General features: G+C 44.5%; 2 protein-coding genes across 3 annotated transcripts in view; both read right to left on the bottom strand.

Moving 5' to 3' along the window:
- Positions 1-2,333: 2,333 nt before the first annotated feature.
- On the bottom strand, positions 2,334-12,183 carry ANKRD60 (ankyrin repeat domain 60). The gene is made up of 4 exons (XM_030533558.1): positions 11,955-12,183; positions 10,690-10,820; positions 8,608-8,773; positions 2,334-2,801 (listed from the first exon to the last, which is right to left on the bottom strand). Exons 1-4 carry the CDS (start codon positions 12,181-12,183, stop codon positions 2,500-2,502), a joined length of 828 nt encoding a protein of 275 aa, XP_030389418.1. The 3' UTR covers positions 2,334-2,499.
- Positions 12,184-15,276: 3,093 nt separating this feature from the next.
- The window catches only part of LOC115635306 (serine/threonine-protein phosphatase 4 regulatory subunit 1-like), a 42,225-nt gene continuing 37,743 nt past the window's right edge, over positions 15,277-19,758 (bottom strand). For both annotated transcript variants that reach the window (XM_030533785.1, XM_030533786.1), the window contains one exon: positions 15,277-18,529. In XM_030533785.1, coding sequence (XP_030389645.1) covers positions 18,375-18,529 — 155 coding nt within the window. In that variant the 3' untranslated portion in view covers positions 15,277-18,374. The remainder of the gene's footprint in view (positions 18,530-19,758) is intronic.

The following is a 19,758-nucleotide window of genomic DNA, read 5'->3' as shown; positions in this document are numbered from 1 at the left end:
TGTTTTACAGATGGGATGAGTATGGTAGAGAAAGGTTAAGGGCCTGATGTTTAGAGGGAATGAGCAGGCACAACAGACTCTGAAGTTGATTAAATGTGCTCGAGCTCAGTGTCTTTGAAATATCAGACTGCAGGGGTAGGAGCCACAGAAGTGCTAAGGCCCCTAACCCCCAGACTTGGGCATCTAAGTCGCAGTTTTGGGTTCCCTGTGAGCCACAAAACTCCCGCCAAACCTTGTAGGCACCTAAAGATGCACGGGGTATGTCACTGCTGCAATAAAAGACCCGGCACAGCCACGGCTGGCCCAGGCCCATAGGGCTTGGGCTGTGGGGCTAGAAAATAGCAGCATAGATGTTCAGGGTTGGGCTGGAGCCCAGGCTCTGAGACCCCACAAGGGGGGAGGGTTTCAGAACCCGGCCTCCAGCCCAAACGTCTACCCAGTTATTTTGTAGCCCCATAGCCTGAGTCAGCTGAGACTTGGTGTCGCAGGTATTTTTTTTTATCACAGTGTGGACAAACCCTCAGTGCCTACGTGTGCAATGTAAAAAGTTACCCAGGCACCTATGTTTCTGCCTCTGAGCATGCAGACTGCTACCTCACTTCATGCATCTGAATGACTAAGCCCCAGAGCGATCCATGAATCGGGGAAAGAGACATTTGGTCACCTAACTTGCGTGCCTTCTGAGCACACCTACCAGATCGAGCCCCATTCAAAATCCAAAGGAGGAGGTGGGGCTAGCACCACCACCTTGAAACTGCTCGACCAGTGGTTAGAGGCCGTGGGAGACCCTGGTTCAACTCCTCCCTCTCTCACCTCCCAGGAGGGTGCTCTAACAGCTGAGCTATGTGATGTTCTGTTGTGGGGCAGGCCAGGGGCTCCCTCCATTGTTCCATTGTGAATAAATAATGAACAAGTGATTGGAGCAGGGAGGCTGAACCCAGGGTAGTTCAGTATTTATCCACAGTGAACAGAAAGAGAATGCCTCTGCCGCCTGCAGTGGAGGGCTCCCTAATCCTGGTACAGGGAGCCAAGGCACCCAACTAGGCTTTGTGGATCATGTGTTGTTTCTGTGATTTACTAAAGGTTAGGGGGTGATGATGCTTAGAGTTGCAATATCCCAGTCCCTTCACGGATCCCACCCTAAATAACTTGGCAAGGACATGCAGTAAAATCCGTGGCAGAGCTAGGTACAAACTCAGGAGTCAACTCAAAGTCCAACACCACAGCCACAATCCCACCCACAGAAGATCTTAGCCCTGCACAAGCATTAGTGTCTTACAGGTGCTCCTGATTCACATGTTGCTCTGAGAGCAATGATCCATAAAAGTCCACCACTGTCCATCACATTTTGGATATGCTCATTTTCATCTCTGCATAAAAACACCTAGATGTGGACTCTGCAATCCACTCATGTGCTATTTAAATTGGAAATTTTTGTGCCTTCCCGTTAGCAAATTAAGAAAATGTTGGTTGGACACAAGGAACTGAGAATGAATCGCTTTGTTCCCATTTATAAAGTGCCCTCGGTATGCATAGAGCTTACCAAGCAAACAGGCAGTGAGCCAGATTTTCAGAAGTGCTCAGCTCTCACTGACAACTGTGGCTGTTGCCTAATCAGAAGCTGCTAGGTCTGGAGCTCTTTGGTGACCCCGAAGGGCAGATTTTCAATGGGAGCTGCTGGGGAATGAGCACTTTTGAAAATCTGCCCCTCATTTAGATGCCTAAATGAGAGCAGAGATCTTGAAAGATCTGGCAATGGGTCCTTGAAAAATGGGACCCCAAAAAATTAAAATGGGATTTTCTTAATGCATCCAAGTTGGGTGCCCAGCACCTCTTGAAAGTCAATGGGAGTTGGATATGTCATTCCCTCAGGTGCTTTTGAAAATCCCCCCTCCTCCAGACCTAATTGTTTAAAAAGCTGAGGACCCAATGGCCTGCCTAATTTCCATGCACAATTAGCCTGATTGCACCTGCCAGTGACCATAATTAGCCACTCGTCTGCACACCTGATTTACATACAGTCATGGGAATAGAAACCCCCCATGTCTGAATAAAGCAAGCCTTAAGTGACCAGCCAGACATTACATAGAAATTCGTCAGGAAAACGGGGTTAATAACCTAGAAGACCTAATTCCTAGCCCTCTGATGTACCCACTAGACAACACTGTCACAACCTAGTGCCAACCATCAGAAAATTACCACAACACAGAGCATTACAAGGTGAGTTCACAGGCAGGTCGGAGCTCTCGCTACTAAGTATATTAATTAAATGGCTGAAATGGTTATGTAACAATTTTCCGGATCCCTATAACCTACAAATTACGAGCGTGTCTGGGAGCTGTGCTGTCAAGCCTTCTGTCATCAAGGCTGCAGCATCACCAACACAAGAGTTCATTTAGTATCTGAACCACACAGATTTCCCCCTCCCCCCAATATTTAACGTGTGGCTTTCTGGGAGAATTATTGACTGTCCTCTGAAACTGGCCAGCACGAAATAAATTAGCCCACGTGTGTTTTAGCACGTGACTGAGTCTTCTGTGTCCTGGAATCCAACTTCTGACTTGGTGAGGGTGATGTGGTACCAGTTGCTCTCTGCTGCCACTGGAAATGGAACAGTCTGCGTTCGCTTTGCTTCTGGCCCCAGAGGCGGGCTAGGCTCACTGCACTTTGTCCCTCATTGTCTGGGTCAGAAGTTTGTGCCCCCCAGCTAAGGAGCAGATCAATGCAGTCACATCGGCCCATGACAGTGGCAGCGTGAAGAGCAGTCCTCCCCAATGGTGTTTTAACATGCAAGTCTGCACCTGTGGAGAAGATAATGCACATTCAGAACCCAATAAGCCAGAAGAGGAGAGTGCACATCCCTTGGCATGTTCAAGGAAGGTGAAAATTAAATCCTCTTTAAGAAAGGAACTTGAATAAATCACCCTTATTTAAATAAACAAATATCTACAGGCCAAATGCTCTCTCTGCCTTGGTTCTGAGTAGCTGTCTGAGAACTGATATACACCCTTTCTGTTCAGGACACCAGAGTCTGCCCATGCCTTATGTACGGCACATGAAGAATTATTACTTAACTAGATTTTTTTCTGGAGCTCCTGATGGCTGATCAAACCGTTACGAGGATGATAATCAGGAAGGGAACAGCCATTTTTGTCAAGGTTGGGTGTGAGAACCTTGGACCAGAAGAGCATCGCTGGATCCTTTTCCTCACCTCTTAGCAACTCCACAGTAAGACATGTCAGTGGTGATAAAGAAATGTCCTTCCATTTAGGGGATTCGGGTGACATGAGTAAACCACTCATGCTTTGTTCTTGTGTTGCATCGGTTCACAGCTTGAATAGATGCACCTGAGGCCATGTTATAAAAACATCAGGGAATGCTCTTCAGTGCCATTTGTTAACACTCTAGATTAAACTGTATTAATGTCTTCTTGTCAAGAACCACATTTCCCCAACTGAATGTATCATTTATAAGATTCATGACAGTAAAATGTGTAAGGCAAATGTTTAGTGGTAGGCACAAATTCCCACACTCTGCTGGACGTGTGCAGAATCGTGCACTTAGGATGGAAGAATCCCATGCACTGCTACAGGCTGGGGACCAACCGGCTAAGCAGCAGTTCTGCAGAAAAGGACCTGGGGATTACAGTGGACGAGAAGCTGGATAAGTCAATGGTGTGCCCTTGTTGCCAAGAAGGCTAACGGCATATTGGGCTGCAGATCGAGGGAAGTGATTATTCCCCTCTATTCGGCACTGGTGAGGCCACATATAGAATACCACATCCAGTTTTGGGCCCCCCACTACAGAAAGGATGTGAACAAATTGGTATGCTATTCGAGGAAGGACTGCTAGGCAGAGATGGCGTTCACCTTTCAAGGAGGGGAAAGACCCTATTTGCACACAGACTGGCTAACCTAGTGAGGAGGGCTTTAAACTAGGTTCGACAGGGACAGGTGAGCAAAGCCCACAGGTAAGTGGGGAACATAAAGACCTGGGAGATGGGTCAGAAACAAGAGGGAGCGTGAGCTATAATGGCAGAGAGAAAGGAGGGTCAGGGCAAAACTGGGAGGCAAGATCAAACCAGTATCTTAGATGCCTATATACAAATGCAAGAAGTATGGATAATAAGCAGGAAGAACTGGAAGTGCTAATAAATAAATACGACTATGACATGGTTGGCATTACTGAAACTTGGTGGGATAATACACATGATTGGAATGTTGGTGTGGATGGGTATAGTTTGCTCAGGAAGGATAGACAGCAGAAAAAGGGAGGAGGTGTTGCCTTACATATTAAAAATGTACACACTTGGACTGAGGTGGAGATAGACATAGGAGACAGAAGTGTTGAGAGTCTCTGGGTTAGGATAAAAGGGGTAAAAAACAAGGGTGATGTTGTGCTAGGAGTCTACTACAGACCACCTAACCAGGTGGAAGAGGAGGATGAGGCTTTTTTTAAACAACTAACAAAATTATCCAAAGCCCAAGATTTGGTGGTGATGGGGGACTTCAACTATCCAGATATATGTTGGGAAAATAACACCGCGGGGCACAGACTATAAATAAAATAAAAACAAATAAAATAAAATAAAAACAACCCAGGAAACTACAGACCAATTAGTTTAACTTCTGTGCCAGGGAAGATAATGGAGCAGGTAATTAAAGAAACCATCTGCAAACACTTGAAAGGTGGTAGGGTGATAGGGAATAGCCAGCATGGATTTGTAAAGAACAAATCGTGTCAAACCAATCTGATAGCTTTCTTTGATAGGATAACAAGTCTTGTGGATAAGGGAGAAGCGGTGGATGTGGTATACCTAGACTTTAGTAAGGCATTTGATACGGTCTTGCACAATATCCTTATCGATAAACTAGGCAAATACAATTTAGATGGGGCTACTATAAGGTGGGTGCATAACTGGCTGGATAACCGTATTCAGAGAGTAGTTATTAATGGCTCCCAATCCTGCTGGAAAGGTATAACAAGTGGGGTTCCGCAGAGGTCTGTTTTGGGACCGGCTCTGTTCAATATCTTCATCAACGACTTAGATGTTGGCATAGAAAGTACGCTTATTAAGTTTGCAGATGATACCAAACTGGGAGGGATTGCAACTGCTTTGGAGGAGAGGGTCAAAATTCAAAATGATCTGGACAAATTGGAGAAATGGTCTGAGGTAAACCGGATGAAGTTCAATAAAGACAAATGCAAAGTGCTCCACTTAGGAAGAAACAATCAGTTTCACACATACAGAATGGGAAGAGACTGTCTAGGAAGGAGTATGGCAGAAAGAGACCTAGGGGTCATAGTGGACCACAAGCTTAATATGAGTCAACAGTGTGATACTGTTGCAAAAAAAAGCAAACGTGATTCTGGGATGCATTAACAGGTGTGTTGTAAACAAGACACGAGAAGTCGTTCTTCCGTTCTACTCTGTGCTGGTTAGGCCTCAACTGGAGTATTGTGTCCAGTTCTGGACACCGCATTTCAAGAAAGATGTGGAGAAATTGGAGAGGGTCCAGAGAAGAGCAACAAGAATGATTAAAGGTCTTGAGAACATGACCTATGAAGGAAGGCTGAAAGAATTGGGTTTATTTAGTTTGGAAAAGAGAAGACTGAGAGGGGACACGATAGCAGTTTTCAGGTATCTAAAAGGGTGTCATCAGGAGGAGGGAGAAAACTTGTTCACCTTAGCCTCTAATGATAGAACAAGCAGCAATGGGCTTAAACTGCAGCAAGGGAGATTTAGGTTGGACATTAAGAAAAATTTCTTAACTGTCAGGGTAGTTAAACACTGGAATAAATTGCCTAGGGAGGTTGTGGAATCTCCATCTCTGGAGATATTTAAGAGTAGGTTAGATAAATGTCTATTAGGGATGATCTAGACAGTATTTGGTCCTGCCATGAGGGCAGAGGACTGGACTCGATGACCTCTCGAGGTCCCTTCCAGTCCTAGAGTCTATGAATCTATGAAAGAGTCCAGTGGAGGGCAATGAAAATGATTAGGGGGCTGAGGCACATGACTTATGAGCAGAGGCTGAAGGAACGGGCTTGTTTAGTCTTCAGAAAAGAAGAGTGAGGGGGGATTTGATAGCAGCCTACAACTACCTGAAGGAGGGTTCCAAAGAGGATGAAGCTAGGTTGTTCTCAGTAGTAGCAGATGACAGAACAAGGAGCAATAGTCTCAAGTTGCAACGGGGGAAGTCTAGGTTGGATATTAGGAAAAACTATTTCACTAGGAGAGTGGTGAAGCACTGGAATGGGTTACCTAGGGAGGTGATGGAATCTCCATCTTTAGAGGTTTTTTAAGGCCTGGCTTGACAAAGCCCTGCCTGGGATGATTTAGTTGGGATTGGTGTTGCTTTGAGCAAGGTGTTGGACTAGATGACCTCCTGAGGTCTATTCCAACCCTAAGCTTCTATGATTCCATGTAGTTCCTAGCCTGACTTCTGTGGTGGGGTCAAGTATTTATTGAGGTTTAAAGCAATAGACTTCAGGATCTGAGCACAGCTGTTAATGCTGGAGATTGCCTCGCCAGAAGCAAAACAGTGATGGCGTAATACTCATGCAGTACAGATAGGCAAGTGTAGGAGTTGGATCACAGTGCACACTGGTAGCTGAAGTAGAAAGGCTCATAGTGCTGGCATCAAGCCTGCAAACCCCAGTGAAGCCAATAGAAAGGATCCCATTTTTTTTCCAATGCACTTTGGATCAGACTCCTAGTGTCATATAAAGATATAATAAAATACAAAAACAGTATTTGACTGGCCCGGCGTTTGATCAGCATGGAAACAACCTGAGACGAAACATCTGGCTTTTCAAAGCACGTGGCAGAGTGTGTGATTTCCTATACATTGACTGCCTGTGGGCAAGACGAGCAAGGCTAGGTTTAGTAAGGGGTGGGGCAGGGAGGAAACAGCTAAATAGTCTTGAGGAGCCAGTCAACAACCTTGGAATCACCAAGGTTCACCTTAAGAGGACTCCAGGGAGCCCATCACAAAAAGAGCACATGTGCAGCATCTTCCACATGCCCTACAGAGGGATGCCCTGGTTGGTCTTATTTTCATTGTCAATTTTCATAGGACCAGCCGGATAGTGAAGTTATATATGGGTTAGATCAGGGATGGGCAAATTTTTTAGCCTGAGGGCCACATCTGAGTATGGAAATTGTATGGCGGACCATGAATTCTCACAAAATTGGGGGGTTGAGATGTGGGAGGGGGTGATGGCTTCAGCTGGGGGTGTGGGCTCTGGTGTGGGACCAGAAATGAAGAGTTCAGGGTGCAGGAGGGGGCTCTGGGCTGGGGCAGGGGGTTGGGGTGCAGGGGGGAGGGCTCTGGTGGGAGTGTGGGATGAGGGGGTTGGGGTGCAGGAAGGTGCTTCGGGCTGGGACCGAGGGGTCAGAGGGCAGGAGGGGGATCAGGGCTGGGGCAGGAGCTTGGGGCGCAGGGCATCAGGGGTGCAGGCTCTGGGTGGTGCTTATCTCATGCAGCTCCCAGAAGCAGTGACATGTCCCCACTCCAGCTCCTATGTGGAGGCATGGCCAGGTGGCTCTCTGAGCGGCCCTGTCTGCAGGTGCCGCCCTGTCGGCAGGCACTGCCCCTGCAGCTCCCATTGGCCACAGTTCCCAGCCAATGGGAGTTGCAGCGGCGCTTGGAGCAAGGGCAGCATGCGGAGCCTCCCAGCTGTCCCTATGCATAGGAGCCAGAGGGGGGACATGTCACTGCTTCTGGGAACTGCATGGAGTGGAGTAATCCCCCTACCCCACTCCCCGGCTGCAGCACCAGAGTGGGGCAAGCCCCAGACCCCGCTTCTTGGCAGGAGCTCGAGGGCCAAATTAAAATGTCTGAAGGGCCGGATGCAGCCCCGGGGCCATAGTTTGCCCACCCCTGGATTAGATGGTAGAAAAACAAATCACTTCTTTAGTCTCTATAGCAGATTCTCCAAAGAAAACTGGGGGGAGAGGGGGGCAGGAGAGAAATACCAGATTTTAAGCAAATAAGAATAACTATGTAAAGGTGCTGCAGATTGCAAACTTAACTGGTCCCTGCTGGTCACATGGCTGCTCCAGGCAAAGTATAAAAGGGAGGGGAAGGTGGGTCTAAAGGGAAGGGCAGGTTTCTCCTCCTGGCTGCCAGCAGAGGAAATCTCCGGGGATTATTGCCTAGTGGTTTTCAGTTGGTTTGCTTTTGTGTGTGACCAAGCAGGCCCCGAGGACAGGCCTTCAATGGATAATTCTGGGCGCTTTTCCCCTCCGCTTCCCTGGCTGGTGAAGCCACCCAAGAGCTGAAAGTGACTACAGGTGCTATGGGAATAAATATGATAAATAACGACAATATTCTGAGGCTGAAGCTGAAGTCAGAAAAATCCAAAATGGAAATGAGATGCCCATTTTTAACCCTGACGGTCATGAACTATAGGAACAGTTTACCAAGGGCTGGGGTGGATTCTTCCTCCCAACTGAATGCCTTTTGAAAAGTTGACTTGCGCTTGAACTAAATTGGGCATTTGGCTTGATTCAGGAATCACTGGGGAAAATTCTACCCCTGCCTTATGCAGGAAATCAGTCTAGATGATCGTAAGGGCCCCTTAAAAATGAATGAATATTACCATTTTCAAGGAGAAATTCTACAGCTGCAGTGTGGCCTCTGTGGCTGGCAATGTACAATGCCACGAATGCTCGGTGTGCGATCCATTCCTTTTTCTCTTCTGGTCTCAGTAACTGTGAATTTGGAGTGCAGCATGTGGATCCCTTTGTAACTCCTAAATTCATAAGCTGGTAAAATAAATGAAAACATCACACAAATGCTGACCAATTCAATCAGTCAATTCCAATATTAAAGGTGCGTAGATACCTACAAAGACTCAAAGTACATGGTCTTACATTCTAAACTTAAACTGACCCTTGGCTAGGCAGCTGCCTGTGCACTGGAACTTGGGGGGAGGGAAGAGGGGAAAGGGGTGTGTGTCTCTAGAAGAGACTTTGGGTCTTCAGGTCGGTGGAATTATAATTACAGCTGATCAGAAAAGATTTCTCCTCCCACACACCTCGATAGAAAGCTTTAGAGTTTTTTGGTGAAAAATCAAAAGCCAAAATATTTCAATTCTGAAATGCTGCCATGGTGCCTCATGGGAGTTGTAGTTTAGGTGCCTCATGCTCCCATTCTCCTCAATAGGATGGATTGCCTGGTCAGATTATATCTCCCATGATGCACCATCGTCATTCCTCTTGGTGAAGGGAGGTAACATATCATGACACTCTAGGTCATTTAGCTGAAAACCCAATTTTTGGTTGAAAAACAGTTTTAAACAGGAATTTTTTTTTTTACCAGCTAAAAGTATAATGCATAAAATAATACACTGCATGTTTCATCTCCGAAGACACCATAGCATTTCTGGCCCACTCCAATGTTGCCTGCCCAGTCAATACAGGATCAGTAGGAATTTTGGGTGCACAAGGAACATAGAATCAGGCCTTCAAACTGACATATACACGATAACCAATTTCAGTTTACCTAACAGTGAAATACAGCCACCTCTGGCTCAAAACATAGCAGTTACTTACCAGTGCATTGCAACATTACACAACACTGCAGGACAGGAAGTGAAGAACACCTCTGTATTCATGTCAAACAGTTGTGGAAATGTAGATGAGCACAATGTAATTAGCCAAGTTGGAATTTAGCCAAGGCAACTGAGTAAAGAGCCCTCCTAACATGCCATGGGATATTTCATGACCACAGCTAGTCAGGACCTTCAATCTACAACACATTACCCTCTAATTCAGACCCTGGTTCAGTACTAATTCCAGAGAGAAGAATGCCGTCTTCTGAATCACTGAAGACCATGTGTTCCACATGATTTTGGAAGCTTCATGAGCTTTGAAGGAGTCCTTAGCCTATGGTCTTTACTCAGGAGTCAGTGGATAAAGGACCATGTGAGATGGGTTATATTCAAAGTTCTGCCATTGACTCACATGACTTTGGGCAACTCACATAGCCTGTGTGCCTCAGTTTCCCTAGCTATAACTGTGATAATAAAGGGTTACTCACCTTTTTAAAGCACTTGGAGATATATGGATGAAAAGTGCTATGTAAATACCAAGTATTATTATTATTGCTACCCACAGAAAAAGCATGGTGATAAAAAGTGTCAGAAGAGAAGAGATATTTAAAATAGTGGCAATTTGGAATAAAGACTCTCCCATGTGGTAGAATATTGATCAAACAGTAGTATGACTGTGGGCAGGAAAAAGAATTGGGAAATACCACTACCAAAAATAAAACCAAATTGTAGTGGCGACAAAAGCAAGTCCACTACAACTAAGGCCATAGTTTAACAAAACAAGCGGGCTGGCTGCTAAAGTGAACCAACTGCATCAAAGATCTTCTCCCCTCCTTCCCAAAGCTGTTCATCCTCTTCAGATTCCTAGTTGTCCATAAACTTCCCTCAGAAATGGACGGACATATTGAAGTCCCGGAGCATTCCTGTGGTCAACCTTTCATTGGGTTTTACCACTAGCAGGTGCTCAAGATCACCCCATCGGTTTTTGATGTAGAACCCCATATACAGCAACCCCACTATTTGCTGCTCTCTGAAGATATTCATCTAGTACATGAATCTTTTAACAATCTCTCTTTTAGAGTGCTTGCACAAAGCAGACCTATCGTTTACAAAAGCAATGGAATCAACCTGGGTAATATTTCCTTCAGCAGCAGCTGCCACGAGAAGTCCCCAGCCATCTTGTCGCCAGATGCGTATAGTAATTGTTCCGCCAGGGACAATATCATTGTACTTAAACGTAGACTCATCTGGCAGATCTACTGGAGGGAATGAAAAACAAGAAGTCAAGATAGCATTTGCAAAGAACTGAGTTATTAAAAGAGAAACGAACATGCATATCAACTGAAGAGATTCCCTCGCTATGAGACCATTTGAAAATCTTTTGGTTTTTCTCTAGTAAACAGAACTTTGATCTGGCTTTGCTGTTGGCTCATTTATTGTTTGAGAAATAAGTCACAAAAGCACCTAGATGCACCATCCAGGATCAAAGCCCTATTGTGCCAGTGCTGTGCAAACACAAACGCAAACACAGGCTGCCTGCCTGGAAAAATTTATAATCTAAAGCCCTGCTTCTGCAAAAAGCTCCACCTGAGTAGACCCATTTCAACACAGAGCTCATTGAAGGATCAGGACCTAAGATGACACGTAACATATGAAAGGTGGAATGGTAAGAGGTAAAGAGGGATACAGTTAAAATATATACAGAGCATGTGTGTGTCACACACAACTGTTTGTTTTTTATTCTAAAAACAAAGGGGTTGGGGAGAGAAGGAGCTGTTTGTTTTGAAATGGGTGTTAAGGTATAAGTGGGTTTTGAGGAGGTTTTTGACAAACATTTATATAAACTCTCCAAAAATATGAAGTTCGGCAGCAAAAGTAACTCTGGACAGTTATCACTCTAAAGAGCAGCAGGGTAACTGACCAGAAATCTTGTTAGTTTCACAGTGCTGCAACTTGGCAAAGCTCTGAGCTGCCTTTCTGCAGACTCAGGAAGAGGGCCTCGCTTCAGTTTGTACTCTGCTCACACTGGAAGTGTTTCACCAAAGCCTTAAGCACTAGGCAATTTTAAAAAATAGTGAAAGGTTAAATTCTGCCAAAATTGAGAGCTCAGCCCTGGCATCCATCGGGGAAAGCTCCCAAGCAGCTATGGGTGAGTGGGGTTCCCAAGCACTGCAGGGCATCCCAGGACTGGAGAAGAGAATGCTAAGGGTTGAAGCAAGAGATGGGTTCCAGAAATGTAGTAGGAAAAAGAAAAGAAGGTCTTGGATCTTCATCCAGGTACTAGTGTCACTGGAATTGACAGGGGTGGCCCCTGACCTTAAAGCAGGTATTGGGGACACCAGATGTGGCAAGGAACCCAGACTGAAGACCCCCAGGATGTTAGAAGTCCCCACCTTCATCCAGGTACTGGAGGCGTTGGAAATGCAGAGGGATACCAGTTAGCAGCTCCAGATGGTGCTTCAGCTTCAACATAGTCAAGTCGCTGTAGCACCCGGCTAATGGGAAAGTCTCACTAGTTTCAGCCAGATGGATTGCGATGCTGAAGAGCCGGTGGGGCAAGCTGCTGCTCGGGACCACTTTGTGGTTCTTTCCCTGCTTGGAGCAGGGGTTGAACCAAAACATAGGACCACCTCAGGGTTGGGGTTGGACCTGGTGGCGGCCCCTCCCTCTTCCTGCCATTAGGCCGTTGCTATTAAACCCCCTCCAGGTGACGTTACCTGGGCAGTATTAGCATATCATAGTACATCTGGGCAGCATGAAGGATGTGGCTTAGATGTACATCATACATGAAACATAATAGCGAGCTAGGCAGCTTAAGTATGATGTCATGTTGCAATCACAGTGGCATGGGTGTGTCATCATTGCTCCTTTGGAACTTATGTACCATCAGGGCACATGCAGTGGGATTAAAGGGTGCTCAGTCTCACCCCCGCAACTTTCACCAGCAGTGACAAGAGCTTTTAGTTGGCTGGAGGGCAGCCAGGGAAGGGGAGGGGGAGCAAGCCTGCTGGGAGCAGTAACTCAGCCAACTCTTTTCCTTCTTTCTGTACTAAGATGCTAGCTGGGGAGCAGGGTGAAGGCTGCATCTATGGGTATGTCTACACTGGCAAGTTTCTGCACCACAAGTCATACCACTTTTATTAAAAAGCTGGAATCAGACACTGTTGCATGTCCACACTGTGCTTGTTGTGATGCTAGAGTGCATCCACATTAGCAGCTCTTACAACGGCAAAGACAGCAGTGTACTGTGGTAGCTATCCGACTGTGCAACTCGCCACAGGGTGCTTTGGGAAGGGTTTGCAATGCCTCATCTGGCAGGCACAGCATCACATGATGAGGGGGGAGGGATAGCTCAGTGGCCTGAGCATTGGCCTGCTAAATCCAAGGTGAGTTCAATCCTTGAGGGGGCCATTTAGGTATCTGGGGCAAAAATTTGTCTGGGGATTGGTCCTGCTTTGAGCAGGGGGTTGGACTAGATGACCTCCTGAGGTCCCTTCCAACCCTGATATTCTATGATTCTATGCAGGTTTCCCAATCTCCTTGGCCCGTGGGCATCCTACAACATTGCCAGCTGCTTTTCAACTGAAGTGGGGTGGAGGGGGAAGTGTGAGACAGGGACCGTGTGCGCGCATATGGAGGGGGGAGAGAGACTGTGTTTTGGGGGACAGAGTGTGTCAGCATGTTCAGACAGCAGCAGGAAGCAACCACTGCTGAGGCAGGGGGAACCCCACTTCCCTCCCTGGGCTCTCTGCACAGCAGCCTCTCTCCCATACACACACACACACACACACACACACTCACTCTGTGTTCAACAGCACAAGCATTCCACATTGATGGTTTGCTTTGTGTCCCGGGGCAGATCATGCTTTGAAAGGGGAGGCATGCATGTCTCCAGGGAAGCCAAGTTCAAAACAATGAGCAGAGTGGTCACTTGAGGCATTATGGGACAGCTCCAGAGGCCAATTACAGCACAGAAAGCAAACAAGTGTCTACACTGGGAATAGACCACTGGAGCCTCTGCAAAAATACCCTTACGACTCTCGTCAAGGTGGTTTTTTTGTGGCTTGGCAGTGAGTGCACCTCTGTAGTTTGAGCGCAAAAAGCTGCTTTACAGCGCGGAAAGTTGCCAGTGTAGACAAGCCCTAAGTCTCTGCTCTGCAGGACTGGGGTCCTTCCCTTCTTCCTGCTCAAAGGGGAACAAAGGCCAGACCCTCAAAGGGCAGCAGTTGAGACAGTTGGGGAGGAGGCACAGTCACCAGCCTGCTCACCAGCAGCAGCTTTGTTTCCTCCTTCCCAGAAGCCAGGTGGAGGCGATAGGAAGAGATTTCTCATTTATGATAATGTGGAGGAGTCTGAGGGAGGAGGGGGAAGAAGAGTTGCTCTTTGGTAAAGGCAGGAGTGGGAAATAGACACAGGGGGACCTTGAGGCTGGGCATAGGAGCACATTAGGAGAGGAACCCAAAAGAGGGAAAAAAGGGAAGAGCTGGGGAAGGAGTGCAGGAGAGCACCTTGAGAAGGGGAGACAGGTACAGAGGAGGTTGGGGCAGAAGAAGTAAGTAACAGCTGGGGAGAAGCATGGGAGTCCTTCACAATTCATTTACGGGAAGGCACAGAGATCTAGGGGAGGTGAAAAAGAAGAAGATGACAGACCTTGAGAGGCAGAGAGCAGCACAGAGATGAGTGAAAATTAATAACCAGCATCCCCCATGTGATGCGGTGTCCACCCGCAAAAGCCCTGGAAGGGTTAAGGTGGCTAGCTGGGCCAGTTAACTCCCCAGGCTGCACCTGGAGGAGGAGCCAGGCAGCAGGATGAGGCTCAGATGGAGTGAAACAAGAAGGGCCTGAATCAAACCCAATCGCTGAGAGCAGCTGGGGAGTTGTGGGGGAACAGTCTGCAGTCACTCACTGGAAGGAGGGAGGTATGTTTGGGACTACAGAGGCAAGTAGCCTACAGTTACTCCCTGGGAGGAGGCCGTTTGGGCAGGCAAACGGGGGTGTGGGGGGAAGACAGGGAAGGGCTCAGGGAAAGGTAGGAAGGTCCAGGAGAGAACAGACCTTGGCTGCTCATTAGAGGGCCCCTGAGCTGGAACCCAGAGTAGAGGGCAGGCCCAGGTTCCCCTGCTAGCCACAGAGGAAGTGGCACCATGGGGAAATGAATGAGAAGACTGCCTGAGACTGGCACTGAGGAAAAACTTTGATACCCCGGAAGAGGGAAACACACAGTGACCTGGCCAGAAGGCCAAAGTCACGAAGAGAAAGCTGCAGTTCCTGGAGCAAGAGGGGCTGCAGGGTGACGTAAGAAGCTGGGTGGACAGACCACCAGAGGAGGGGGCAGCACCTGGAAGGAGCTAAATCCCAGATGGGCCAGGAGGAGGTGCCCCTAGCAGTGAATGGCCCCTGTGACATCCTCTTTCCTCCCCCACTCCCCATGTCTCGTATATGGAAAACTTAGCACTGATGCAACATTAAGAAATCAAGAAAAGTGAGGAAATTCTATTATTAAGGCTCGTACAGCAACATTAACTCTGCCACATTGCACGTATGCACTAGGGTATTTTATATTCGTTTTCCTTGTTAATCTATAGCCATTCGTGGTTTATTTTTAACCACATAATTATCACTTTATAATCCTTAGTACTGAACTTGTATTTTAAGCAGATGAAGAAAACAAGTTGCATATGCTAGTTATAACATGAGTCAATTACCACAAAGCCATTTCATAAAACAGTCATGAGATTTATTGAGATAAATACAACAGAAAGTTACATAGATTCTATATTCTGGCAAATCAGTGGCACTTCCAGAGTGTCTCCACTTATTTGGACTCTAAACAACACTGTTTATAGATGACAGCTGCCACTAGGGCAGAATCCTGTTAGTTGCCAAGTGTGTATCCTATATAGCGGATACAGTGAGTCTGAATTCTAAGCAACATGACTAACATGCTTTGGATTACAAGTGCCTGATAATTTTCTACAGCATCCAACAATATTGCACCACTAATGTTATTTTCATGTCCCTTAGCCAAACGTGTTTTAGAGTGATATTCTTGCTGCTTTTGCAAAAGTGGACTGATTATCTCACTTTGCTCTATTTGGCTTTTAAATACAGTTTTTGCATAATTTAAACAGCCTAGAGAATTGCATGTGAATATACAGCTTTAATCTTCATTGCAACCATTTGTCTAGTGTGAGTGGTAAAGTGCAGTCTCTAGTCATCTGAAGTCATATTTCCAGTATAAAATGAAAACAAAATGCACACCTTGGAAAAAGTGAGTCAGTTTACTAGAACTGCATGTTGTCTGAAGTTAAAGGAAGATCTATCTTGTCCCCTCTAGTGCATGCAACTATAGAGTTTTAACAAATTTTTAAAAGCTCTACTAAAAAACCTCCCAAAATCACATCATTTAAAATGGACGTGAATTTCTGGAGTTAGAAAGGTGCCAAAAAAAGAATTAACACAAATTTTTGTTTTGGATGTTTAGTGACCTTAGCTGGTGGATTACAAGTGATTTTAAGACTACCATCATGAAAAACTATCCCAACTTTCACAAACATACAGAAGTTTGTATTTTCCAGTAAGTTACTGCAGGACAAGGTAACTTTTTAAGACGATTATGGAAGCAGAAAGCTGGGTTGTATTAATGTTCAAAGTAACCACTTGATATACAGTACATTTAAAACATATCTATGTACATTAAAAACGTTATGATCAGTGCTGAGAAATTTAACGACTTGTTAATAGTCAACAAAAATAAAACCTGGTCAGAACACTCTTACAAAATTTGAACTGTTTAAAAAATATTAGTATAATGTTAGCATTAGAAAAAGATATTAAAACTACAAAAAAACTAACTTGCATTTTTTTTTTGCTGAGAAATTGCAGTCATAAAAAATTGGTTTGCATTGAAGAGGCATTTGTTTTAAATTATATTAAAAAATTAAGAGTGGAAGTTGTGGAATTTACAGATTTTAAACTGTTTTCTGAAATAGCAACAATATATTTCTGCCTATAGTTTCTAAAAGCATCTTATGGCCTTGCAAGCAAACAATTTATTACAAATACTATACATTGTAATGCAAAACTAGTTGGGTAAATATTTACACAAAATTAAACACTCAAAAAAAACCTCACACAAATCAGGCTGGGAAAGCTACTTGCTATGAGGCTGACAATCCAGTTTTAAGAAACTAGTATTTTTAACTTCCAGACAATATAAGTAATTAATATAACAACAATGAAACAAAGTGGAAGGAACTATTCTTTCATTGGTCTGTTTACACATTAGGCAAATATGGAACACAATAATTTACTTGCCATTAAATGAGATCCATTTCCCCATAATGCAGTATATATACTGCAAGGCTGTGGTTCTGATTCAAAGCCCATTGTCTTCAATAGGTTTTGGATCAGATCCTATGTTAGTTCAGGTCTTCATACAGAGGGGAAGGCAGACCTGAAATAAGCAGAGCCCAAAAAAGATAATCAGTTCTTTAGCTTAAGTGACTATTCTGCAAAACTGCCAGGTTTAGTAAAGAGGATTTCACCCTATTTTTTTCTACGGAAGTTCCTGTTTAGATATGAGAAGAATCCAATATCCTGTCAAGTTAATGTAATCTTGGTTTTCCCCATTTCTTTTTTTGTTTACATCCAATCCAAAAGAATCATGACAACAGCTACAATACTACAAATTGCAGAGTAAAATAGGTCAACTTTTGTACTCTGGAAATCTGAACTATATGGAAATGTACAGAGACCACAAGATAAGAACCTTTCTCCGTCATTACAATACAGAGAGAGAGATTCCCAGGGATCTGTTTTTTTCAAGTCACAGGTATATGTGTGTATGTGATGCACTCCCATACACATGCATCCCTACTTACACACTTTGCAGAGCATTTATAGAGGTTAACTTCCTATTGCAGAGACTTCATGTAATCTGTGACCTTGCAGTTCCTTGAATGAAATGAACTTTGCTAGGGCAGAATTAGCAATTTCCAGTTGAGGAGTTAACAGTCCATATATATTACACACCTATTAGTACTAGCAGTGACAAAAGGAGACCAAGGATTAATGGCAGGGAGTAAAAATGTTAATAATAATAATAATACAGTTTTAAAAAGACAAAGTAATAAAAACTGCCCCAATATACAGAGAAAGTCAAGCCCTGATTTTAAAAACATCACATGTATGTTAAAAGTAGAAGTAAGCCATGCTTTAGTTCCAACAAGCCACCTGTGTTGTATAACATAAAATGGCTTATATGATTCTCACTGGTGTGGGATTAAAATTCTTTTGCCATGTTTCAGGAGCTATTCACATATATACATTTTTTCAGGTAAATACTAAAATGCAAAACTATAAACAAAAAAATATATATATAAACCACAATAAAATGGGGGAAAGCAACTACACTTAAGCTTACTAACTTCAGCTTAGAGGGCTTTCTAGCAAACAGCTTTATTACTGGATTTTTTTAAAAATACAGTATTTAAAAATATATTACTGTAACGGATGATACTGAAATGCTGTATGTGTGCAACTTCGTAAGAGGGTATTTACAATACTGGACCTTTTGTAGAGATGAGTTACAATCCATGTTTACAAGGAAAAGAACAAAAGTATGAATGTAGTCATCCCATCTGAAGCACAGCTGTAGATATAAAAATAGTCACTGAATGAAGATAATGGCATTTTCAACAAGCCCTTTTCTCTCAGATCAAGGAGGCAATAAATTGCTTGGTTCCATGTTCCTCCAAGAACATGAAGTATGTCATCATTTTGATGTTCGAGGTTTGTAATAGATGAACGGTTTAGTTTTGTTTTTCAAGGGAAGTTGTGTCCATATTGTTCAGTTTTGGTTTTACAGTGGCAAAAAAAGACACATCTTGGTCTCTGTCAGACTGTAAAGCTAGAACAGTCTCTTCCACGGCTTCTAGATGAGGGTTGCCAACACTTATAAAATAAGCTAGAACAAGTAGGGGGAGAAAGGGGTAGGGGGAAAAACAGTTTTATTCAAAACTGTGCTGTACTGTACAGGCATATCACAAAATTATTCTTACCCTTTGCCAGAAGAGAGAGAATGAAGCTTTCCTTTTTTTTTTTTAAAATATTGTTCATTAATTTAAAGTTACAGATCACACAAAAGACATGGTGAGATGAGTGTTAGCATCTTCCTTCATCCAGAGAAGTATGTCTAACTTTGAGGCTAGCTCCCTGAGGAAACTAAAGCAAGCCCACAGAATTTGAGAAAGAAGGCTGTTTTTTTCCTTTCTTAATTTCTTTCACTTAGGGCTTGGCAAAGGGAGAGCTCTGTGCTGAATACTCAATATTTCTATCACTGGTTCTTTGCTTTTGCTGGCCCCCAAGTGGAAATGTACCAGTAAGAAAGGAAAATTGGCAGGTCGCCATGTTCATTTTTTCTTAAAGTACTATCAAAATACTCCCATTGACATAACTGATTCTGGTGAGGAGTGGTGAAGGGAGACTCCCTTTATAAAAAGAGACGTATTGGAGGTGGCCTGGATGTTTTGAGAAACGCTACTACAGAAATATGCCTATGAGTGGAAGAGTGACCATGTTTGCAAACAAGGCTGTTATACTATTCATTCTCTAGAACTGAGAAATAGTTGATGAATATAGCAAACTGAGTTTGTGCAGAACCTTTTAAACATCCAATTATAATTACTTTCATTTATTTTGAACCTCTGAATTTCTCAAAAGCATCTCCTCTTTGGATCTATAATTCACTGATATCTCCTCTTAGCCTTCAGTCAGTGCTTCTCCAAGGTTCACATTTTAATGGTGTCACCAGGGTTGGCTTAGACTTGCAGGGGCTTGGGGCCAAAGCCCAAGCCCCATGGCCGAAGCCCAAGGGATACAGCCCTTGGCAGCAGGGCTCAGGTTATAGGGCCCCTGGCTGGGGCTGAAGCCTTTGGGCTTCGGCTTTAACACCTTTCCCGCCTGGGGTGGTGGGGCTCAGGTTTTGGCTTTGTCCTGCCCCCTGGGCAGTGAGACTCGGGCAGACTCAGGCTTCAGTCCCCCCTCCTACAGTCATATAGTAATTTTTTTGTTGTCAAAAGGGGGTTGCGGTGCAATGAAGTTTGAAAACTCCTACCTTAAATAATGTATATAAAATGCTATGTGACTTTCCCACTATAAACAGGCATTCAACTGCTCTCCACTGAATAGAATATC

Source organism: Gopherus evgoodei, chromosome 14 (genome assembly GCF_007399415.2).
Source record: "Gopherus evgoodei ecotype Sinaloan lineage chromosome 14, rGopEvg1_v1.p, whole genome shotgun sequence".
Classification (NCBI taxonomy): domain Eukaryota; kingdom Metazoa; phylum Chordata; order Testudines; family Testudinidae; genus Gopherus; species Gopherus evgoodei.
The sequence above is the reverse complement of the archived record's forward strand: the minus strand, read 5'-3'. Positions and strand labels throughout refer to the sequence as shown.

Coding starts and splice junctions, on each gene's coding strand:
- ANKRD60 (XM_030533558.1), bottom strand. CDS start 12,183: ATGTTTTGGTTCAACCCCTGCTCCAAGCAGGGAAAGAACCACAAAGTG. Junction 8,774..10,689: donor CTGAAGGAAATATTACCCAG/GTTGATTCCATT, acceptor TTATTTTACCAG/CTTATGAATTTAGGAGTTAC. Junction 2,802..8,607: donor AGAATTTCTCCTTGAAAATG/GTAATATTCATT, acceptor TCTTCTCCACAG/GTGCAGACTTGCATGTTAAA.